Source organism: Brachycentrus maculatus, unplaced genomic scaffold (assembly GCF_059751285.1).
Source record: "Brachycentrus maculatus isolate JH-2025_06_01 unplaced genomic scaffold, ASM5975128v1 h1tg000360l, whole genome shotgun sequence".
In the NCBI taxonomy this organism is placed as follows: domain Eukaryota; kingdom Metazoa; phylum Arthropoda; class Insecta; order Trichoptera; family Brachycentridae; genus Brachycentrus; species Brachycentrus maculatus.
The window spans coordinates 19,513-43,668 of NW_028281109.1; the positions used below are offsets into that span (position 1 = coordinate 19,513).

The following is a 24,156-nucleotide window of genomic DNA, read 5'->3' on the forward strand; positions in this document are numbered from 1 at the left end:
ATTTCTGAATTGCAATGAAGATATTTATTTTTTTACATATTTTTACTACTTTTTTCTTAGTTTTGTGTGTATTAACCTCTTCTTCTAGATACCTAGTTCGATTTGCCGCATAATTTACTAGCGAATTGAAATCGTTTTTACTCGAAACCGGTGATCGAGAAAATTGAAAATTTAGGACATACGGAGAACTGTCAAAATCAGTTATAATAGGTGCATCTGATTTGAACTGAGAAAAAAACTCAATATTCGTTTATATTATTGACTGTAAGCATTGTACTTGTGAATTAAAGGCTACACAATAAAGATAATCATCAAACGTGAAAAATCTAAATTTCATCAGCACACAACGGAATTATGTAGGAGCAAGGAGGATTATTTTCTCGTTATTGCTGGAGTTGCAACCACAGACTAACTAATTTATATAAAGACCGCCAACTGCCTCGATTTTTTATGGCTGGAGCAACTGAATATACAAGAATGACTTGCATGTCACGTAACACGTGCTGATGAAATTTAAAATCTGCGGATAAATGTAAGATTAGCACTTAATGTGAAGTTCTACAGGAACCAACATGGGTGGTATTTTATTCAGTTTTAGATGAATAAGTTGATATCACATATAGATTGGATCAAACGCCGAATAACGAAGTCAGAGATCAGCTAGTGTCCGCATGCCGCGTGCGACATGCGACTGAAATTTCACACATGGAAAATCTTTGTTTCACACCGACAATTTTACAAAAAATCAATTGTTTAAATCAATGTTTAGATCAACACAATAATAATAATAGGAATAAACAATACAAATACATTTTTTTATCAATTAAATTATTATAATCACACAATAATAGACACACATGGGATCTTAAAAATAATTATTTTTAATCAATTTGAATACAATAAATAACAAATGAAAAAAAACTAGGTGATTCATTATTTTAATATCCACATTAAACATTTAAAAGACAAATAATATTACTGTAATGAAAATACAAAGCACATTCTTTTTTAATAAGGTCTACTGTAATGAAAATACAAAGCACATTCTTTTTTAATAAGGGTCCGCCAAATAACTTTTTTTTTTTAAAACAGGGCGCAAAACATCGAGTGTAGCTTCGGCTGTGTGGCACGTAGCGCCGTCCTGTTGAAACCAAATGTTGCCAATATCCTCCTCTTCAATTTTTGTGAACAAAAATCCGTTCAACATGGCCCGATAACGATCGCCATTGACTGTAACGGCCACTCCTTGCTCATTTTCAAAGAAAAATGGCCCAATTATGCCTCTGGACCAAAATCCGCACCAAACAGTGACTCGTTTTGGGTGTACCGGCTTTTCAATGTATGCGTGCGGGTTTTCTGTGCCCCAAATACGACAATTTTGCTTGTTTACATACCCGCCAAGATCAAAATGAGCTTCATCCGAAAAGATGATTTTTTTGGCAAAATCGGCATCTTCTGTAAGTCGATCGCAGGCCCACTCAGCGAAGCGAAAACGCATTGGATGGTCAGTTGGCTTCAACTCCTGAACCAATTGGACTTTGTATGGCGTCATACCAAGGTCTTTATGCAAAATTCGTCTCAATGATGTCTCCGAAATGTTCAATTGTTGAGAACGACGGTGAATTGATGTTGATGGCGCTTCACGCACACTTTCTGCCACAACATCGATATTCTCGGGTGTACGCACTGTTTTTGGCTTTTCACGCTTTGGTTTATCGATGAGGATGCCAGTTTCTTTCACTTTTTTCACAAGATAACGAACATACGGAGCTGACGGTGCTTCTCTTCTTCCAAAAACCGTACGCAATTTTCGCACACATTCTGCAACATTACCATGATTTTCAAAGTAATGTCGCAATATTTCCCAGCGTTGTTCAAGCGTATACACAACCATATTCGCTCAGCGGAAGGATAAAACTAATTATCTGTCAAATCAGACATGAGCTAAGTGTTACCATTCACGAAATAAGCACTAGTTGAAAAAAAAAACTTTAGATGGCGGACCCTATACAAGTTTTATGAATACAATTTATCAGATGAAAAAATAATTTGACGTGAAAGTTCCTTTCACGATTGAATAAGGAAGCTGATGATTGTGTAATATAAATTTGTCAAAATAAATATTGTTTACAAAACACGACATCCGTGCATGATCCGCGTACACTTCTGAAGGGTAAAAATGACCAAAGCGCAGAAAAACAAGCACTAACGCGTATTAAAAATGCGTGCGAATATAGATCACATAGGCAAACATTTTTGAGGTTATTAAGTTGAATTTCGTATGACACATATTTAGGATTTTGCAAAAACCGTAAATAACATCTATTGAGCTAGGGGAGACCACAGAAAAAAGATAAAACATTGCCTCGATCAAAATCGAAAATACAAGGCACAGCATTGATCTTTTATACTTATTGACATATTTTACCATCTGGTTTCATTAAGGGTTATTTGTACTACTACTACTACTACTACCATCACGCCGTTTCCCCGAAGGGGTAGGCAGAGAGGATGGAACGCCACACTCTTCTGTCCTGACATACACTCCTAGCCTCCTTCACATCCATACATCTAGTCATACATGCCCTCCGATTACGCAGACTTTTGACACCGCCAGATTTTAGGTTCTGATTGATCTGATCGTGCCAAGTCTTTTTCGGTCGTCCACGTTCTGTTTTCCCTCTCACATTCGCCACATATATTTTCTTAGTCATTCTCTCGCTATCCATTCGCTCCACATGTCCATACCACCGCAAAGAGCTCTTTCTAATCTTTTCAATTATTCCTCGTTCAGCCTTACATTCCTTTCTTATATAATCGTTTTTAATTCTGTCATACAATGATTTTCCACACATTCGTCTGAGGGAGCGCATTTCAACAGCATTCACTCTGCTTTCATCCTTCCTTTGCCAGTTCCATGTTTCGCTTCCATACATTAGTGTCGGTACTAGCACGCCGTTGTGAACCGCTAGCTTGGCTTCCATGGACATATTCTTATTCCCAATCACTCTGTTAAAAGCACCATTTATTCTATTCCCTGCATTCACTCTTCTCTCAATATCCTTATCCACTTTTCCATCCCTTGTGAACATGCTTCCTAGATATAAAAATTCTTGCACCTGTTCTAGGGATTCATTGTGAATCATGATTCATCTTGCATTCTGTCAAATCTTTCTCTCTTTCAAACACCATGACCTTTGACTTACCTTCATTCATTGCCAGATCATTTTCCATACATACATCGTACATTCTTGACACTATTAGTTGCAAGTCCTCCGCGCTGCTCGCTAGCAGTACGGCGTCATCCGCATACAGCAAGCAACTAACAGTTATATTCATCATTTTCGCTCCGACTCCCATACTTTCAATCTCTTTCATACAATGGTCCATATAGAGATTAAACAACCATGGTGACATTACACATCCCTGCTTTACGCCTTTGGATATTGCAAACCATGATGTAATGTCCCCATTCACTCTTATACTAGCTGTGCTGCCCTCGTAGAGGGAAGCAACTGCTTGTATAAGTTTATTGTCTACTCCATATTTTTCCAGCACGCTCCATAATTTTATCCTATCAACTTTATCATACGCTTTCTGCAAATCCACGAAAGCACAGAAGAGTTTCTGATTTTTAGCCAAAAACTTTTCCGTCAGCATTCGTAGTGCAAAAATTTGATCTGTGCAACCTCTTCCACTCATAAAAGCACCTTGCACATCCCAAATCCGTTCTTTCGTCACCATTCTAACTTTTTCAATTATAATCTTACTATAGAGTTTACCGACAGAGCTTAGCAGGCTTATCGCCCTATAATTCCCACACTCTGCGCGAGATCCCTTTCCCTTGAATAGAGGCATGATTACTGCCCGTCTCCAATCCAGAGGTGTGTATCCTTCCTCAAGACACAGGTTAAATAGTCTGTGAATCCATGTGAGGGTGGTCAGTCCACCACATTTTACAAACTCTATAGCAATATTATCATACCCTACAGCCTTACCGTTCCGCATTAATTTTAAGGCATTCGTTATTTCTGACATACTTATCTCACATACCATACCCTCACTCACCCTTGCCTCTATGGGTGTCTCGGTGGAGACATTGCCGTTACTTTCATAAATTTCCATAAAGTATTCTTTCCATCTTTCTTTCACTTCACTTTCATTCGTCAATATTTTACCATCATTTGATTTGATAACTTTCATACCTCCATTTTCAGTCTCATTTTTTGCGTTCTTTACCTCTTTCCAGAAAAGCTTAATGTTTTTTTGAAAGTGGGTTGACATTTTCATACCTTCTTCTCTCTTTAGACGATCTTTCCGTTCTTTTACTCCCATTTTTACTTTTCTCTTACATTCTTTATACCGATCTTTCATTATTTTAAAAAGTTCACTCTTAACATCGTTAACTGCTAACATATTTAGCCAAGCATTCTTCTTCTCAGAGACAAGTCCTTTCATGCCCTCATCCCACCATGCATCTCCTTTTTTTCTACCTTGGATCGCAACTCCACATACACTCTTTGCTGACTCATACATACACGATTTGATGTGCTCCCAGGTATCGTCTACATTCATATCCATATTCCTTACATTCAATCTTTCATTCACTTCCCTTTCATACGACTTACTTACATTCTCGACTTGTAGTTTTTCAACTTTGACTCTAGATGAAACCGGAACAGTTTTGTTCCTGGACCGCCATCCACGGAACAGAATTACTCTCGATACGACGAGGAAATGGTCCGACTCCATTTCAGCCCCTCTAAATACTCTCGTATCGATTGTATTTCTCCTCAATCTCGAGTCAACAACAACATAATCGATTATGGTCCTTTCATTCCCTCTCTCCCACGTATACTGATGGATCCCCTTGTGATCGAAAAAAGTATTCGAAATAAAGAGGTTCCATTCCAGACACAACTCGAGCAGACTATTCCCATTACCATTCGTTCTGTTATCACCAAACATACCTAAGGCTGATTCGAAGCCATCCCTCCGAGTGCCTACCCATCCGTTAAAATCACCTGCTAGAATCACTCTTTCATTCGATCTTCTATTTGTCAGCACTTCTCTTACACTCTCCCAGAACTCTCGTTTCACATCCTCAGAAGATGAGTTCACAGGAGCATACCCTATTACGATAAGGATACTCGTGACTCCAATCTTGAAGGAGATCCACATGAGCCTTATTTGTATTTAATGTTTATATGTAGTATATAATTTTGATGTAAATATGCCGTATGGACGTTTCGCTTGAAGGTAGGGAATAATAAATCATCTACAAATAGGTTAATTAAATTTTACTATTAATCTTTTAAAATCAAGTCTGTCGAAAAGAATTCAGAGCTGTTCTGCACTTATAATTTGATGACAGGAATGAAATGGCCCCGTTTTTGTTGTTGCGAAATATGTTAATGTATATGTATTTAATATCATTACTGCACTGACGGGACTTATCTACCTGCAGTCGAACTGTGGGTGATCAGTCTTTTCTTAGTATGTACGAGTATGTATTATGTTAGAAAATAACTGATTATTTGAGTGACATTAAAAGAATTCATTTTTTTTTATCTAAAAATATTTGAACTACAAATGCGATATCTGAAATGTAATACTTAAATATTTTCAAAATGCATATTCTTAGATTCAGTATGGAAATACTCGATAGATATTATATCTCGACGGCGTTGTGTAGTATAAAAGTAGGAATATCATACACAGATATTATTTAAAGAATTTGCTATTTACTTAACCTAAAACCACGAGAAAAATACAAATGGCTCAGCGTAATCAGTCCGTTATTAAAAATTGAATTAAGTTGTGGTATATGGAGGAAACTGTATACCTACACACGTATTGTTTGTATATGGTCGAGAATATTATTGATTTAACAATCATCATTAGATTTATAAAAATAAAATACACATAATAATATTAAGAGAATCAATATATTTATTTAAAAACATTATGCACGTACGTTCACACACCGAAGATCTATGTATGTAAATAGTAACCAGTGCGAAATTGTTCACTTCCATGTGCACCACATCGTAAAAATGTAAATATATATATTTTTTTTTGTTCTTGTAACATCTATGTAGTTTGTGATTGCTGAAAACAACACAAGCAATGAATTAATTAATTAGCTAAAATAGTTATTACAACTAAAAAGCAAGCACTGATAACAATGCCATCGATTATCGGATCATTATTTTAAATGAAACACGTTTCTAGTAATATTTTGATACACACGATAAACGTGCAAAAGGGTAAAAGCAATGCACGAATCAATAATTTCGCATAGTAACTAAAGTGGAATGTATACATAACGAGTGATTCGCATAACGAACAAAGAAATGTGAAAAGGTTGCTCTCTTAACGAGCGACATTTCGCATAACGAGCAGAGAAAGAGCAAGTCTCCTTTTCGCGACATTCACTTGTGAGCCGGGACTTTCGTGGCTCGGGAAGGAGTTACCAAGAAGACCCTCACTTATGCTTGGAAAAAACTTTGGCCAGAGAGTATTGTCGAATGTGATTTTGAAACAGTACCTCTACAGGTACTCGTTGACTGTAGACTCTACAGTCTACAGTCAACGAGATTGTGTCATGGCCAATATTATGTGACTCGAGGTGGATAACAAGGATATTGAAAAGCTTGTAAAGAGCACAGCCAAGAGCTGACCACCGAAGAGCTTATGGAGTTGCATCATGTTTCACAGCAAGAAATTATGGAGATGAGCTTGTTGATGGAGGAGGAGGAAGTAGCAGATCAACAATCTTCTAGCACAATAAGAGAAATGCAGAAACCATAGGAAACTATTGCATCGTATAAAAGGCATCATTCTAAGCTAGCTATTCGTAAATACCTTTACACGCGGTATTTATTTAAAAAAAAAAAAAAATTAAAAATAAAAATAAATAAGTAAATAAATAAAAATAAAATAGTAAATAATAATAATAAATAATAAAAACACGTGCATTACACGTGCATTTACACGTACAATTACACGTGCTATTTCTCAAAAAAAAAACTTTAATAATGCACGAACTTTAAAGTTTTGACATTTTAACTTTGACCTTTAAACTTTGGGCGTTGAACTTTGACCTTTGACTTTTGACCTTTGAACTTTGACTTTTGTCCTTTGACCTTTAAACTTTGACTTTTAACCTTTGACTTTTGACCTTTGAAGTTAGACATTTCACTTTGACTTAGACATTTAACTTTGAACTTAGACCTTTGATCTTTGACATTTTAACTTTAACTTTGAACTTTGGCCTTTGGACTTCTACCTTTGAACTTTGACCTTTGAACTTACACTTTATCGCACGCGTACTTGCGTGTAATTGCAAGTGTACTTGCACATGTACTTGCGATCACACAATCGCACGTGTATTTTTTTAAGAAATAGCACGTGTAATTGCACGTTTAAATGCACGTGTAATAGCACGTGTAAATGCACATGATCTTGCACGTGTAATTGGACGTGTACTTGTACGTGTAAATGCATGTGTACTTGTACGTGTAAATGCAATTTTTGTGAAATAGCACGCGTAATTGCACGTGTAAAGGCATGTGTACTTGTACGTGTAAATGCACGTGTAATTACACGTGTAAATGCACATATACTTGCACGTGTAATCGCACGTGTAAATGCACGTGTACTTGCACGTGATAATGCACGTATCATTGCCCGTGTAGATGCACGTGTTGTTGTACATGTTATTGCCACGTGGAAAAATATCGTGTAATTTCGCATGTAATTCCACGTGTTATTGTACACATGTGCAATAACACGTGCAATATTACATATTTTCACGTGTAAATTCACGTATAATTCCACGTGGATATGCACGTGTAATTGCACGTGTAATAGCATGTGGAAAAGCACGTATAATTGCACGTGTAATCGCTTGTATAATTGCACGTGTTAATGCACGCGTTATTATCGTTTACTTGCACATTAATTGCACATATTATTGCACTTGTAATTGTACGTTTAAATGCATGTGTAATGCACACATAATTGCTCGTGTTAATGAACGCGTAAGCATTTACGTGCATACGTGCAATTGCGCGTGTACTTCCACGTGTAATTATTTGTATACTTGCATGATTGTTCATTGTATTTTCTTGAACTGTTAACACATGAAGGAAGGATGATCAGCCCTCTGCTTCAGGTACCGATCCAGGGTAATATTAGAGTGAAAAAATCACTTATATCCCGAGTTCGATTCCCAGGGGGGGGGGTTTTGACCCCCGGGACGAGTATGATAGTCGAGCGTGCTGACCATTACACTACGGAGACAGAGTATATATATATATATATATATATATATATATATATATATATATATATATATATATATATATATATATATATATATATATATATATATATATATATATATATATATATATATATATATATATATATATATATATATATATATATATATATATATATATATATATATATATGTGTGTGTGTGTACAGTGGAACCTCTCATAACGAGTAATTCGCATAACGATTAACAAAGAAAGGGAAAGTCCCTTTTTCACGACATTCACATTGTCAAATGTAATTTTGAAACAGTAACTGTGAAGTCAACTAGAGTGTGTCATTAGCCAATATCATGGGGACTCGAGGTGGATAACAAGGATATTGAAGAGCTTGCGAAAGAGTTCAGCCAAGAGCTGACCACTGAGGAGCTTATGGAGTTGCATAGAGAAGAGTTTGTCAATGGAGGAGGAGGAAGTAGCGGAGTAGTAACACACCAACTAGTTGCGAGATCATATGTTCTTAATTTAATCATGGTATGCACTTTTCCAATCCACCGCTCCCGTTCAGCGCTCGCAACTCTGGATGTTTCATTTTAGTAAAAGTACAAAGACAAAATTCATATAATTTATTGATTCAAATTACATTTCTTAGGTTTTGAAACCATTCAATTTCACTACAATTTATAATGGTGTATAAATTCATTATTAATTTGGCATTAATTTTGTAAGAGCACTTTTGAGAATATAAATATAAACTAAACTAGTTTCGAGAACAATAAATAATGGTTAAAATACAGGATTATATTTTCACCCGTCGATGAGAGCGCCTGTTTTTCTCGGAACTGTTTGTCTCCGCATCAATGAACTCAAAAAGTGGTCTTATACAAGCGCTTAATTTTTACATTTAAATGGTGTTTTAAGGGACTAAATTTAGCTAAGATGCGATTAATATTTCTGAAACCGCCGGCTTCTCATCTTTAGCATCGACAGATGGCGCGGCGTCGTCAGAAATGGTCGTTTTGCTGCCAGATGTGATTTTGGAAGAGGAGCAGTTCTTCAAAAGGGAACAGTTAGTTTTGCGATGCTTCAAAAGGCTGGACTGGTTACTGTACGACTTGTTGCAAGGTTCACACTGAAAGTAAAAAGTATCAACATTAGCCGGCTTATCTTGTAAATACGAGTTTACTTGTATATCGGCGACGAGTCCAACGTGTCGAGGAGACGGCGAGGAAGGAGCGCTCACCTCGGTGGAGGAGCTCTCACCTTGTACGGGCGGTCGCCCGTGTGCGTCCTCATGTGGCTCGCCACGTCGCCGGAGCGCTTGAAGGCCTTGCAGCAGAGAGTGCACGCGTAGTTGCGCACGTCCGAGTGGATCCTCCGGTGCCGGGTGAGGTCCGACGACTTGGTGAAGGAGCGCCCGCAGGTCTCGCAAACGTACGGCTAGAACTCATTATTTAAATTAGCCAGTCGGAAATGGAGTCGCGTTACGAGTCACGTACGGAGCGACGATACCTTTACGTTGTTGTGGATTCGCATGTGAGAGATGACGTGCGCGGCGCGCGTGAAGTTCTTGCCGCACTGCGGACAGCTGTAGGCCTTGGTGTCGAGGTGCACGGTCATGTGCTGCTGCAGCACGCTGCGGTGCTTGAAGGTCTTGCCGCACTGGTCGCACATGAAGTCCCTGCAACGTACCGACCCATGTATGCGACACACAGACACGCAGAGCACTGCCGCGCCGCCAGTTCAGTCGGCAGAAGCGTACCAGTTACCTTATCGGGAGGTGCGTCGCTCCGGTACAAGACGTCCTGATGTGTTCCTTCAGTTTGGCTCTGTTGCCGACTTTGTGGCCGCAATACTGGAATAACAAATTAGAATCTATAATATATACGATAGTTAGAGTTTTTCCAAATCTTCTTTCGCAAATTCCAGGTTTGTCTCTACTTAAGAGTTATGTATATTGACATCTCAACATAGAGAAGAACGGGGAAGTGTAGGTAGGTATTAACAGGGATTTTGACCTGGCATAGGCTGGTTTAAGTGTTCACTTTATGTAACATTCTACCATTCTATCCACACCTCAATTGATTAGGTCATCTTTGTGCTTCAATTCACACCTTACACATGCTATGTACTTCTTCGGCACCATCTCTGATTGAGTTAAGTAGTTTTTTATTATTATTTACTTACCAAATAATTAAAAACTTATAAATATTATTATTTGTTCTAAATGAAAGTCAATGTGGCTGGTATATGTAATATGCACTGAAAGAAGCATGTTAGTGTATGTAGAAATCCTCGTAATATAGTCTGTCAGCCGTAACCGTTGTTACCCGTTGGTTTCCATTTCCTTTCCCGCGCAGCAGACGTGTCCTTCACCTCAACTCCACCCGACTCCCTCTTCTGGACCACTTACTACGGTATATACCTGACATCACCCGCAGACTTGCTTCGTCTCTGTGACACATCTAGATAATGAAAGGTCCTCACCCGGCACATTCGCTCTTTGCCTTTCCTTCCGCATTTTGCCGGCCATTTCACGTCCCGACATTTCTTCAAACTCGAGGAAGATTCCGACAACTTTACTCCGTTTTGAGAACCTCCCTCTTTTTCTGGCACGGCAGAGCCCTCGCAAGTATCCATAGAGGATAGACTGCAAAATACAAAATTATAAAATAAATATCGACTACTTTATTTCCTCGAACGAATCGTAAAAATTAGCCGTGTCCGAGTCACGCAAGCGGTACTAGTGCCGGTATGGAACCTCGAGTGCCTAGCCATTGTCGCTATTCTTCTATTCCTCCTCCGCTTCTTTTTCCATATAGCGGTTATGCGCCTCATCCTGGGCTCCTTCCTTCACGTACGTCAAATCTGTCCTTGCGATATAACGTGCGTTATATCCCCCTCACTTACTGATTCATATTAACTAAGTTGGAAAGTCTTTTAGAAAGGAGTATAATATTTACCTTTTTGGTTCCAGAGGAATTGTTAGGTTTTTCTTCCGACAAATTCCGAGATGAAATTTGAATTTTAGTCTCGTCTTGAGCGCCTTGGGACACATCTGGGAACACATCACGCGGAGCAGTCAGTTGTCAGTTGTAGGACATTAGCATTCGTGGGATACGATAGATATACATAAGACTTATTTATTTTTTTTACAAAAATGTTAATAAAATTAGTATATAACCACTCACCGAGTGAGTGGTTACGGTGAGTGGTTATATACTAATTTTATTAACATTTTTGTAAAAAAAATAAATAACTAAAAATGACTAACCACAAAGTAAATGCTTTAAATATTAATAATATTGAGAATATATATACATAAGATATGGTAGTTTTACAGAATTCGTAGGTACCGCATAAGTTATAGGTATACGATACATAGAGTGGAAATCAGGAATGAGATGTGTACTGACCGAGCACCGGTAGAGTTTTTTCCTCATGTTGGAAGACTTTCCGGCGTCTGCGGCGACTGCCTCACCGAGAGTCTCGTGGTCATCTTCGTACAAATCTTCTCTAACTTTCCTGCAATTGCACGCAGATCATTGTACAGTCGCGGCGATCCAACAATATAACGCCCAGGAAACCGGATAAATCCGGAGGAAATACTCACAAAAGGGGGGCGCCCGCGGAGACGCTCTCCACCGGGCGGGCGGGAACCTCTTCTAGGCTGAAAACATACACACCCTTCTTAACTCCGCACCGAGCGTAAAAACACATAATCGAGTTACATTCCACGAAGCGTCATTCAAATGCGGCCACCCGACCGCCTGACACGACGTTCCAGGCACGCTACATACCCGACGTCTTCGAAGCTGATGGAAACCTCCTCCCGCGCGATTATGATGGATATGGGAAGTTCCGATTCTGGAGCCGGTTCGCTTTTCGCCTCCGAGTGTTGCAAACTGAAAAACGATCACGCTGCGCTTCATCGGTCGCTGATAATAATCAATTGAATTCACGGGAGAAAGTATTCGTACCTGCCGTCCGGAATGCGGGAATCCCGGAACCAATCTTTGATATCCTTTTGGGACGTCATCCGCTGCGCCGTAGAGTACAAGTTCTCTTCGTCGGAGTCGCACCAATCCCGCGCGTATTCGGAATCCGGATGGTCGGACCCCTCCATCTTGCAAACAGAGTCAGCGTCCTCTTTACCCACCTCACCCCCCCCCGGGCCACCGCTGTTCTCGCCATTCTCGTCAATGTCGCCTTTACACTTATTCTCACCATCCGGGTCTACATCCTGACCTTTCAATGTCCGCGAGTTATTCGCATATCCGGTGTCATTTGGCAACGCGTCGGGATCGCTCCCGCCATTACAAGCTTCATTGTTGGAGTGCCTCGCGTCTCGGCGACAGCGACCGCTCTTGTTTTTCGACTCCGGGTGATTATTAATGTCGGGATTCAGCGTGTTCGAGTCATTTTTATTTCGACAATTTATGTTTAAGAAACTACACTTTTTACTACAACTTTTGTGACGTTTTTTACATTTAAAGCGTGTTTTTTTAATCTTACGATGTCGACTGATTTTACTTTTACTGTCCGTGTGTTTCTTGTCTACGGTCACTTCTCTCTCGGAATGATTTTTATCTTTGTAATTTTTCGAGTGCGAGCGCCTGTCGGCAATCGGAGTATCCGAGTCACGCGTGGCTCGGACGCAACATCTTTCCGAGCCGACTTTCTCCTTTCCGAGGTCGGAGAGAGTCGCGGGCGAGCGCAGAACTCTGTCAGCGCTCTCGCACTGCGCTCGGAAGGAGAGGCTGGCGGCCAGACACTCCACGCACCGCCGACACACCACCTGAGGCAGCCCGTCCCACTGGAATATCTACAACAGTTCAACCAAACCAAACCGTAAAAGTAACACGCTCAAACTTACGCACTAGGAAGTTTCCTAATACAGAACACATACAGTCAATTTAGCGGAGTTCTCCCGACGGTTATCGGGGAAATTCCGCTAAATTAACTACACATATTCTATTACTTAATAGTATTCATAAACCTGCTACTTGGAGGATATTTTACTTTGGAAAACCAAACTGTAACTTGCATTTTGTGACGTTATGTCCCGAGATGCGTCTCCCCGCGGTGTACGCAATGTAGAGATGCACAGCCGCTCGTGTATACGCGGGCAGCTGTGCATCGGTACTTAATGAATTCTCGAATTGCGCGAGTGAAATGGTAAACCTTTCGCTCAAAGTTTGCGAACTCCGCGCGCTACACATAGGGGACGGATATAGATTATAGCGCGAGAAATGCACCTTTAAAAATGCCGATAATATATTAATTTACTTTAATGGGAGCGACGGTCATGGCTTGCTCGCTGAGCGGAGGACGGCCCTGCTGCTTCTCAAATAAGGATATTACACCGCCCAGTTTGGCGCACAGGCGGCAAAATACCCCAGAACTGTCTGTTCCGATTACGTCTGCGGTTTTATTAATATCAACAGCGCCCAGGTTCGTGTTACCAGACATTGTTAACATACACAAGCAAAACACGCAAATTTGACGTTTGTTTCATTTTGACATAAGAGTCACATCACTAGTGATGTGAATAAACGAATCGAATCTATTGTCGGAATATTTTCCATTCATTCCGGAAAAGGGTAGATGTTGTTTACAAAATCTTCAAAAAAATATTTCTAACGCATTCTTCTCCTGTAACTTTAATCTCCAATTATTGGTACATTATTTTAAAGCAGTATTAAATTTATTAGTAATTTATTTGACGATAAGATAATTGACCCCACCATGTTGATTGAAATTAATATCTGAGTTAAAAATCACTTCTTCCAATTTAAACCCCATTGGGAATCAGATTCGAGAAAACAGTAGTAAAACCCACTTATCACTATACTACGGAGGCACATTTTATATAAATAATAAAGTATTTAGGTGAAGTACTAGACGCAAGAGTTATTAGTTATACATCGGATGAATTAATTTCTTGTAGATTGAGTAAGTGAATTGATAAATTTATTTATTATCTCATCGATTTACCACTTTGCGATTTGCAGGGGGAAGTCATCAACGACGTTTATTTCCGATGAGTAGTAGTCTGGTGTATGAATGGTGTCTTGAAGAAATAAATTTAAATTTATGAAAATCAGGGATGTTTTCATAATTTGAATTTCGTATTTTAGTTTAACATTAATTTTTTATTCTACTTTTTCTTTAATACTTCATTTTTTTCCCCTCTATTTTTTGGTTTTATATCTGGAGTCTCTAAAAATTTCAGCCTTAAGGCCATACTGATTGCTAAAGTAAGTTCCAAGGGCCAAAACCGTTTTGATTTTCCTGCCATTATGAATAATTTCTAGACTAGTCGTCGAATAAGCGCTCTGAGCGATCATTCTTTTGCCAATTTTTCTAATGCAATTACTATTGTGTTGTGCATACAGTATTGTCACTCATTCTTCAAAATGGAGTACACAAAAAATATTTTAAATACAGATCTGTATCTATGTTAACCGATAAGCATCTCAAAACTCTCTCTTTACCGTCCATTGTTTACTTTGTGTAATACCACTTTTTTAAACACTTACCGGTGTCTAAGTAAAATTTATTTGCAACCGTTTTCATATCGGTAAAGATTTTTTCACCATTATGGTGAAAAAATCTTTCGCACGGGTAAACACTGGGCTATAGCCCAGTGTTTACCTGTGTGTTTCAATGGTTGTTTTGTTGTTTGAAAGTGATTACAAAATATTAGAAATGTTATTTTGAGTTAGCTTTCATCCCCTAGGATTCAAATTTTCTCCAGAGTCAAAATATAAATCTCATACATTTTATTTAAAAAATCCTTACGAAGCTGTATGTCATTTTTTGACACCCTTTAAAAACTGCATATTCCGAAAGCAGAAAACGACCGTTTACAGCTAGCTAACAAAACGTCAAAACAACAATAAATTAGTTATGTACATAACCTAAAACATGAATGTATATTATTTAGGAATATAGATGGTAAGAATCTTGCATTTTTATATAATTTTAACAATTATTGGTGACTATACCGTCATCGGATGGGACAAATGGATTTTTTAATCATTATTTTCAGCAAGGAATTTTGTTCTAAATGGATTGAAAAAGAGATAAAGAATTTTAAATGACTTCATAAAAAAAAATATGCAGAAAACTCACTGGAAGAATGGTAGCCAAACTGGCAGTGCTGTATGGAGTGTTGATCCCAATACCGGCATGCTAGAAACTAGTAGCAATGGTCTAATTAATACGTAGTTAATGCTGTTACCCATTGCTAAGAGCCGATTGATATACTCAGTTATAATGGTTACTATGCGAAGTGTGGCTCGACGTTATATTGATACGCCAACTCCGCTGTCCACTTTATGTGGCGTAATGTTTTTTACACTCTGCAATGTTCCAATACAGTCAATTTACAAAATATGTAGTATTAAAAAATAATCACATGTTAAGAAATTTAAGGAGTGCTGAGGGATAAGGCGTGCCGGCAACTAAATACCTCAGAATGTGTAACCGGGCTGATGGGCACGTCTGGATGCAGATAGAGATCAAAGAAAGATATTCAACGTGTTAGTGATTGTCCATGTTTTGGTGTAATTTGCAATATGGAGATTTGAGTGCACTAACATAGGATGTCTGGTTTTGTAGTTGGAGGATGACGTTGGAACCGATCAAGTTGGAAACGGACGATGAAGACCCGGTGGATAAATTGCTCAAGAAGACCGGATGCATTCATCTACATTACAAAGTGCAGGTACGCTGATGATAGTCGGACTTCGGGACAGGGTATTGTGACTTTTATCGGCGAATAAATTCCTATCAAAATCTGTGAAGAAATGAACGAGGCGAAGGGGAGAACTTACAAAATACCTTTGTTGTGAAATCACTGTACATATACCCAGTGGCGTGCACAGAGAATAGAGTAATCGGGGTAGGTAGTACAACTTATGCTGGTACTACTTAGTAAGGTAGGGTAGGTACTGTTTTCTTTTTTATATCACGCGGATAAGTTAGGATAGGCACTGCTTTTCTGCGTATATGGAAGGCACGCCCCTCATATACCTGTACGTTACTCATTTTAATAAATCATTATGAATTGATTTTTCAATTTCTAAATAACCCGACTTGATAGGCCCTCTATTGCGAGTGTGTAATACTCGTAGACAATAGTTTACAAAACTTTTTCACCTTGTTGTAGACCACTCGGCAATTTTTTGGTTTTCCACAAACATCCTTCCTGCCTAATATTAAATTATCTTAAACTCGCAAAGCTTTTTTGACAGTTGGCATACTGCCGAGTGTTGGTGAACTAAACGAGTCTAAACTTTTCGGCACAAGTTATTTTAGTAAATTATTTTATTGACGGTCTTGGTATATTTGTATTGACTCTTAAAATACTTTACTGACATTGGGATGATTTTTTTACTCGCTATTTGAGACGCTTTAAATAAATCATTTCGCTGATTGTCTTCGAGACGCTTTAAATGAGAGGGAGCTTTGCATATTCCTCCTTGTATGCTGCTACTATATATGCATATAATTTTTTCCAGGACTGCTTTTCGAGGACGCGCGACTGGAGACAATGTCAGGATGAAGTGACAGAATTCCGGAAATGTATAGAAGAAAACAAAAGAAAAAAAACCTAATGATGTATTCATTTAGTGTCAGTTACTCCTTATTTATTACTTAGTACATATATTTCTTTTATTTAAACTTCATGTACAGAAAAGAAATATGTACATTGGCGGGCTTATTGCTAAAAAGCAATATCTTCCAACTGGCCAAAACAATGTTGTAAAATAAAGGTACTCTGTCTAGTTACGCTATATTTTTATTCAGTGTTGCCTGGACTTCACTTACGTCACCTGTAACCCTCGAAATTTATTTCACTCCGGAGCCGGTCTGTAGACACGAGTCCTTTGTTAATGAAAATACAAATTATACGTATGGGACTTCTCTCCCCCGATTGTAACACAATGTCTGTCCCCTCCCCCAGGCCTAGGCCGAGTTATGTTCTCAGTGATGGAAACAGAATTATAAACAAAATAAAGTGTTTTGGTCGAGTATAAATTTATACTAGAATCATGTTTGACTAAACATCTAACTTCCCCTGAGATGCTCTCAATGTACAGCAGAGTCTCGATTATCCGACTTAGACCGGCTGCTGCGAGGTCGGACACGCAAAATGATAAAAACCACATGTACATGTAACATTACTGAATGTGACAAACTAAAACATCAAAATGCACTTACGGCAAAGTAATAAAACATGTACTGCACTAAAGTACCGAGTACCGAGTACTGCGAGGGATGTAACAAACTACAGATAACACTTCTTTCATTTTTTTGATTTTATATGATGGGATTTTTTACAAATGTCGGTGTATGTTCCAAATAGTAAATAAATACCGGTTCAATTTTTCAAAATACATAATTATAAGTACAAACATAAAATAAATCAGTTTTGGCGAGTACACGTTGGTTAATAAATTAAAGGAAACACTTTTTCAAGGACTAGACATTCCATTCTCCGATTTCATCTTCGGCTACGATGACGACCTTCACGCCGTCCGCCAGCATGTCGTTATAGTCCTCCAGGACGACGCTCCGAGTGTTCTGGAAGGCCAGCACCTCCCCGTGCTCCCCGATGGTGAGGATGTCGCCGGGGGAGATGGTCACCGCCTCGTCGAGGCTCACCGCGTCGCCGGCCGGCGCTCCGCCGCGCTGCCGCTTCCTTCCCGCGCTCGCTTCCTTCTCGGGACTATCTTCTTCTTCCAGTAGCTTTCTGTACATTTCTTCTTCTTCCAATTCCTTCTGACGCTGCTGCTCCCGATGGTTCCTCCGCAGATGTTTCTGCAAACAAATAAAAGATCAACATCCTACTCTCCTTAAACTAGTTCCACTATAACACTCTTCTTTTCACTTTGTGAAATACCACTCCAAGAATGATGACAGAGCCATATTGCCATATCGCAAAGTTAATAATGCTTTTAAAATACAAAATAGTTCCATTATAGTAGTACCACTCGGCCCAGTATAAAGCTCTAGTCATTTCAAAACTCGGATGGCAACAACCTTCTATCCCGGGATCTTTTTCTGACCCTCGAATCCATGCGGTAACAACTCTACTGCGGACTCGACCACCGCCTGCGCGTGTAGGGAAAGGGCACTGACCGCGAGAGAGCAGCGCGCCGTGTACTGGTTGGGGCAGTGCGGACACGAGTGCGGCTTGATGCCGGTGTGCAGCCACATGTGCTGCCGTACGTGGGAGCTCTGCAAGAAGGTCTTCCCGCACACTCTGCACGCGTGTTCTCGCGACTGGAACGAATGTAAAACGTAATATATAGTACACTCCATAGTGAAGAAGCGGACGAGTAAAGTCGACCGGTTACCTTGTGGTGTACGCTGTTGGCGTGCTTGGCTCGGTGGTCGGCGGAGGCGAAACGGCGCGGGCAGAGCGCGCAGGCGTGCGGGCGCAGGGCCGAGTGCACGACCCGCGCGTGCGTGCGCAGGCCGGCGCGCGTCAGGAAGCGCCGCCCGCAGGCGCCGCACGCGTGGCGCCGCACCGCGCTGTGCGTCAGCACGTGGTACCTGCCCATCAGCACACACCCGTTAGCACCGACTAGATATGTCTATGGAGAGGGGCGCTCGAGGCGAGCATCTCACCTGAGTCCCGCGGGAGTGGTGAGCCGCTTGGAGCAAGTCGGGCAAGTGAGTTTCTGCTCCGCCTGGCTCGACCTGCAAACCGAACATGTTCAGTATTCACCGTCGTGTCTCCGATGTTAAACACAGCGGTCGGTCGGGCACGTACTTGCAGGCGGGTGCGTGGGACTGCAGGGCGGCCGCGTCGGCGGCGACGTGGCCGCATACGGTGCAGCGGAGCTCCTCGGTGCCCGAGTGCATGTGCAGTCGGACGTGCTTCTCCAAGTTTACCAGCCGCAGAAAACTGTAATGCAAAAACGTGTCGCATAATCGATAAAATAGAGTGTAATACCGGACTAGTAGAAACATTAAAAAATATATTTTTACAAACCTTTTATAACATATCTGGCATGTGAACACCGCATCGGTCCCTGTAGAATTTTCTTGCTTTGTCAAAGTTTCGTTTATGTTGCTCGGGCTGAAATAAAAAAATATGTTTAATAACTTAAACATTCTGCGACGAAATGAAAAGCGATTCCAAACCGAAATATTTACTAAAGGGTCCGCCAAATAACATTTTTTTTTTGAAAATGGGGCGCAAAACATCGAGTGTAGCTTCGGCTGTGTGGCACGTAGCGCCGTCCTGTTGAAACCAAATGTTGCCAATATCCTCCTCTTCAATTTTTGTGAACAAAAATCCGTTCAACATGGCCCGATAACGATCGCCATTGACTAACGGCCACTCCTTGCTCATTTTCAAAGAAAAATGGCCCAATTATGCCTCTGGACCAAAATCCGCACCAAACAGTGACTCGTTTTGGGTGTACCGGCTTTTCAATGTATGCGTGCGGGTTTTCTGTGCCCCAAATACGACAATTTTGCTTGTTTACATACCCGCCAAGATCAAAATGAGCTTCATCCGAAAAGATGATTTTTTTGGCAAAATCGGCATCTTCTGTAAGTCGAATGTCGCAATATTTCCCAGCGTTGTTCAAGCGTATACACAACCATATTCGCTCAGCGGAAGGATAAAACTAATTATCTGTCAAATCAGACATGAGCTAAGTGTTACCATTCACGAAATAAGCACTAGTTGAAAAAAAAAACTTTAGATGGCGGACCCTATATTTATCCTTGCTACCTTGCTATGGCTGAAGCACTCAGGGTTGCATACTCGTACAAACTTACAAGCCACTGGGAAATACTACCTTAAGTTATGGTAAGACAATTAATAAAAATAAAAACAAACCTTTTAGCTGATTCCTCTTGATAATTGTCTTCCAGCATACCTGAAAGAATTATAAATTAATTTAAAATATACATTGTCAATTTGCATAAATTGAATTGAAACATTCTTGTCTGGACAAAAATGGTTAATTTTCATAGTAGAGTTGATTAGGAAGTGGGGTGACTCACTCTGCATGGAAGAGAGTTGACTAGGAAGTGGGGTGACTCACTCTGTATGGAAGAGAGTTGACTAGGAAGTTGTGCGACCTGGTTAACTTGATTCCCTTGAGAATCGCAACATCGCACTCGGCCCGTAATCCGGTCCGTGTGCATCCGGATACTTCCCGGTTCATCTCCATCCCTGAAACACTTTCATTGCATTATAAACATGTATAAGAAAGTAGGAAGCGCAATGTAAGAAAGCTGTACCTTTGGATGTCTTCTTTCTTTATGGAAACTGCATTCTTCAACCACTCGGGAGCACCTTGGTCCACTGTGTAATATGTAATGAGGTAGGAACTATCCTTGTTGGCACCTTCCTCGGACAGATCCTGCGGACAGTACACAACGATTAGGCGGTCATCCGGGCCGTGGGGGCTCGGGGGCGCCAGCGGCGTGCCGTACCTGGTGCTCGCGGCGCAGGTGCTCCTGGAGCTGCTCGGGGGACAGGAAGCCCGTGTCGGCGGAGGAGCAGTGCCCGCACACCAGCACCTCCCGGGCGAGGCCGTGCCGCGCTCGCTGGTGGCGTAACAGCACCTACACAGAGACGAGGTGACGTTTTGCACTTGTGAAGATTTTGCTTCCGGCCGCTCAGGTCCGGCCACGCACCCGAGCGGTACATAGGGCGCAGGATAGCGCAGTAAATATGGACGGGGAGTGTGTTAAGGTACAGACCTTCCTGGCGGAGAAGCGCTTGGGGCAGTGCAGGCACAGGAAGGGGCGCTCCTGCGCGCGGTGCGTGAGCGCGTGCGCGTCCAGCGCGGCGCGCGTTGCGAACCCGCGCGAGCAGTGCCGGCACAGCGCGCACCGCTCCGCGCACGAGCGCTTCTGGTGCGCCGACAGCGCCGCGCCCGTCCCAAACAACCTGCAACAACCGTACCTGTAATGGCATCGACGCAAATATTGACAAAATTACTATATGCACATATCGGAGCACGCAGAGGCGGGCCATCGGCAGTTGGTTCTACTCGACGAAAGAAGAGAAACAGCGGAGCTGAGGGTCGGTTCTCTCCCGATACAGTCGGGTGTAGCGCCACACCTTCACCTGTCTAATATATACCACTCTATCCGAGTAGTAACATCGGCGCCATCTCGTCGACTGATCAGAGTGAGGGAGAAGAAGCAGGCGGCGTACCTGCCGCAGCCCTCGCAGACGAGGTGGTGGCGCTTGCGGCGCTCAGGCAGCGCGCGCGGGAAGTGCAGCGCGAGGTTGTGCGCGCGCAGGGCGGCCGCGGAGGGCAGCGCCACTTCGCACACGGAGCACGCGCGCGGCGCGCACACGCTCGCCGGCGACTCCTGGCGCGGCAGAATACGCACCTACCAATAAAATAACTCCATAATGTTAATTGATCTTTGTAAACACAAATATGTTATCTACATAAGTGTACAGGTATTACAGGTGTGAATGTGTGCTCGGATATTCAACTCTTCGGGACACAGTCGGTGACACCTCGGATACTGCCACATTTGGCACATAGTGAGGACCTTTGATTGCACGTAAGTGCGGTACATAACGTACGGCAGACAGGACCCCATTGAAAGCTGTCCCACCGCATGCCCAGATCTGATACAGAAGCATCTAGGCTTCCTGACAGATCTGCTCTTGCTAAGCAATTTTTTTTTTTTAACTAGTATGCGAAATTTATTGAAAATGTGAAACAATATAAAATTGTATCCCGATTTTACTGTGAATTTACATTTAAAAGCTTTCAATATACCTGTCACTGCCAATCTAAATAAATACAAGTTTGTAAGTCCATCACCAAATTTTCTAGAAGTACCCCGGTGTAGGCAGTGAAAGGGATTAGTGTTTAGTACAAATAGTCAGCTAGATCCGACTCCGACTCGACGTTGGCCGGTACAGATGCCCACTGGTCGGGGGACCAGCACAGCGGGACAGGACCCACAGCACAATGTACACAGGAGCTAGAGTGCGGTGCAGCCGGGCAGGAGGGGGGCGAAACGCGGTGCGCATAGTTACCTCTTTAGTGACGGTCGGTTTGGGTTTAATTTTTTCCGGCTTTTTCTTGAGCGAGGAAGGCGGGCGGGCCAGCACGGCGTGCGCGCGCAGCACGCGACGGTTGAACGTGTGCGCGATGCGCAGCTGGCCCGCACATCCCGCGCACACCTTGCGCGGAAGTCTGTCCTTATCGTCGGACTTTATCTGCAATTTCATACTAATGTAATTCAAATAATATAATATTGGCACCATCGAGTATTTCAAACGCTCGGACGGGGTCAGGTCAGGAGTGGGAATAATCTCTCTCTCTGCCATATAAACTTTTTGGTGGGTGTTTTTCACTCAAGAATTACATTGAATTATGGTAACTGATCGTTTATGATCTTCTTTAGCATTTATGAATTCTTTAGAATAAGCTCATACTCATAATTTGGAACAGGCTATAAAAAGAACAAATTAGAGCCTTAATAGGGACATGATTAGCGGTGTTGCATAAGCCGTAGCTAGAATTCAGTCACTCGGACGTTAGTTCATTTAAAAAATTAATTTCTTGTCCGTGTTAACAGCGACAAAGAGTATTGTTGTAAAACGTTACAAAATGAATCCTACCTGTAATTCTGTGCATATTTTCAACACGTCACACAGTTTCATCCTTTCCCCGTCTATTTCCAAAACGTCGTAAAGGTCTATGGTGACATTTTCTTCGGTCAAGCAAGTTCTACAAATCGAATTTCCTCCCGAAACCGCCATTAGTTGATATTTTTAATTCTGGTACCCGATATAAAAGAACGATCCTTCCGACCTTGAAGTTGACAGATAAGCGAGAAATCCATGCCATAGATTTTTTTAGTGTATAGTGACGAGTTGGTACCTACATTTACCAATAAAGGTGAAATTATTCAAAATACTTGCATACATATATCGCTCACTCCTTTCAAGAACGTCATAAATCAAAAATCGTCAATTTTCAGTTGTGAATGTTTTCGGAATGCCCAGAAAATGTACTATATCCCACCAAAAGAGGCATATTTTTAACTTAATATTTACCCACTACAGGGCAAAAAGTGTTGTTTTTGCATTTTGAAGAAAATGCATTGTTTAATTATTTTTTTAAATATATTAAATATTTTTCAAATGGAGAAAAAACCTTCAGGTTTTACCTAAAATAATATGTTGCACAGTAAAAAGTTTAATAAGTGGCTTGATATTTATTTTTAATACATTCTATTATATTTTTAAACTTTAAAAACGTTCTCCTGAAAAATCAAGTATTTTGATTTATGACGTTCTTGAAAGGAGTGAGCGATATGGGAATTTGCAACTCCTTTAGCTGATAGTTTTCCATCACACTATGAAACAGATATTCGGTTTTGATCAAAGAAGTATTCTCTCGGATTATTTTCTCTCTATATCGGCGTTTGTGCATTACACGGAATTTTCCCGTCCAGCACGTCAGTTAGCATATAAAACGGATGATTGGCTTGTGCTTTTGTCCACGTTTCTTCGGATCGGTGCTCTTGATCGGTGCGTGAACACGTTGCGCGTAAATTCGATCACGCTAATCTGTCGAAGTCGCTTTTATTTTTCAAAACCGGATTGCCGGACGGTAAAATTCCGGTAGTGCACAGTTTTATTATTTCACGGCATTACAAATTACTTTTTTTTAATCGTCATCTGTTTAACAAGGTGCACAGGATACCGCGCTGGATTTTTAATTTTTTAATGACTTTTTACCCTACAACGGTGCTCTAGAGAGTGTCTGGTCATCTAGGCAGTGTTTAACCACCATTGGATCAACACGGTGTCAGATGGACAAATATACAGATGATGTGAGTGAATGATATTATT

The 24,156-nt window shown here is 40.9% G+C and overlaps 3 protein-coding genes and 1 long non-coding RNA gene across 9 annotated transcripts; 1 reads left to right on the forward strand and 3 right to left on the reverse strand.

Annotated features, from left to right (window-relative positions):
- Nucleotides 1–8,787: 8,787 nt before the first annotated feature.
- LOC148303598 (uncharacterized) lies at nucleotides 8,788–13,822 on the reverse strand. 2 transcript variants are annotated; one of them, XM_088269664.1, is made up of 11 exons: nucleotides 13,572–13,822; nucleotides 12,263–13,098; nucleotides 12,083–12,187; nucleotides 11,896–11,952; nucleotides 11,699–11,807; nucleotides 11,246–11,340; nucleotides 10,770–10,932; nucleotides 10,052–10,137; nucleotides 9,795–9,963; nucleotides 9,546–9,722; nucleotides 8,788–9,414 (listed from the first exon to the last, which is right to left on the reverse strand). In XM_088269664.1, the coding sequence occupies exons 1-11, from the start codon at nucleotides 13,761–13,763 to the stop codon at nucleotides 9,217–9,219; spliced, it is 2,187 nt and encodes a 728-aa protein (XP_088125790.1). In that variant the 5' UTR covers nucleotides 13,764–13,822; the 3' UTR covers nucleotides 8,788–9,216. The 2 variants fall into 2 exon arrangements, with proteins under 2 accessions (XP_088125790.1, XP_088125789.1); XM_088269663.1 differs by having other exon boundaries at nucleotides 8,797–9,414; nucleotides 12,263–13,107; nucleotides 13,572–13,821.
- Nucleotides 12,969–17,081, forward strand: LOC148303599 (uncharacterized). Of its 4 annotated transcripts, XM_088269669.1 has the most exons (4): nucleotides 14,933–15,242; nucleotides 15,723–15,829; nucleotides 15,909–16,014; nucleotides 16,811–17,081. In XM_088269669.1, the coding sequence occupies exons 3-4, from the start codon at nucleotides 15,916–15,918 to the stop codon at nucleotides 16,904–16,906; spliced, it is 195 nt and encodes a 64-aa protein (XP_088125795.1). In that variant the 5' UTR covers nucleotides 14,933–15,242; nucleotides 15,723–15,829; nucleotides 15,909–15,915; the 3' UTR covers nucleotides 16,907–17,081. The 4 variants fall into 4 exon arrangements, with proteins under 4 accessions (XP_088125797.1, XP_088125795.1, XP_088125794.1 ...); XM_088269671.1 differs by lacking the exons at nucleotides 14,933–15,242; nucleotides 15,723–15,829 and adding an exon at nucleotides 12,969–13,139; XM_088269668.1 differs by lacking the exon at nucleotides 15,723–15,829 and having other exon boundaries at nucleotides 14,936–15,242.
- On the reverse strand, nucleotides 15,597–15,952 carry LOC148303600 (uncharacterized). The gene is made up of 3 exons (XR_015838460.1): nucleotides 15,888–15,952; nucleotides 15,760–15,791; nucleotides 15,597–15,649 (listed from the first exon to the last, which is right to left on the reverse strand). It is a non-coding gene; the product is annotated as an uncharacterized LOC148303600 (long non-coding RNA).
- On the reverse strand, nucleotides 16,923–23,224 carry LOC148303601 (uncharacterized). 2 transcript variants are annotated; one of them, XM_088269665.1, is made up of 14 exons: nucleotides 22,918–23,224; nucleotides 22,330–22,512; nucleotides 21,484–21,665; nucleotides 21,024–21,213; nucleotides 20,754–20,885; nucleotides 20,559–20,680; nucleotides 20,360–20,490; nucleotides 20,152–20,191; nucleotides 19,294–19,380; nucleotides 19,072–19,206; nucleotides 18,927–18,998; nucleotides 18,653–18,851; nucleotides 18,435–18,578; nucleotides 16,923–18,113 (listed from the first exon to the last, which is right to left on the reverse strand). In XM_088269665.1, the coding sequence occupies exons 1-14, from the start codon at nucleotides 23,056–23,058 to the stop codon at nucleotides 17,775–17,777; spliced, it is 2,097 nt and encodes a 698-aa protein (XP_088125791.1). In that variant the 5' UTR covers nucleotides 23,059–23,224; the 3' UTR covers nucleotides 16,923–17,774. The 2 variants fall into 2 exon arrangements, with proteins under 2 accessions (XP_088125791.1, XP_088125792.1); XM_088269666.1 differs by lacking the exon at nucleotides 18,653–18,851 and having other exon boundaries at nucleotides 17,113–18,113.
- Nucleotides 23,225–24,156: the final 932 nt, after the last annotated feature.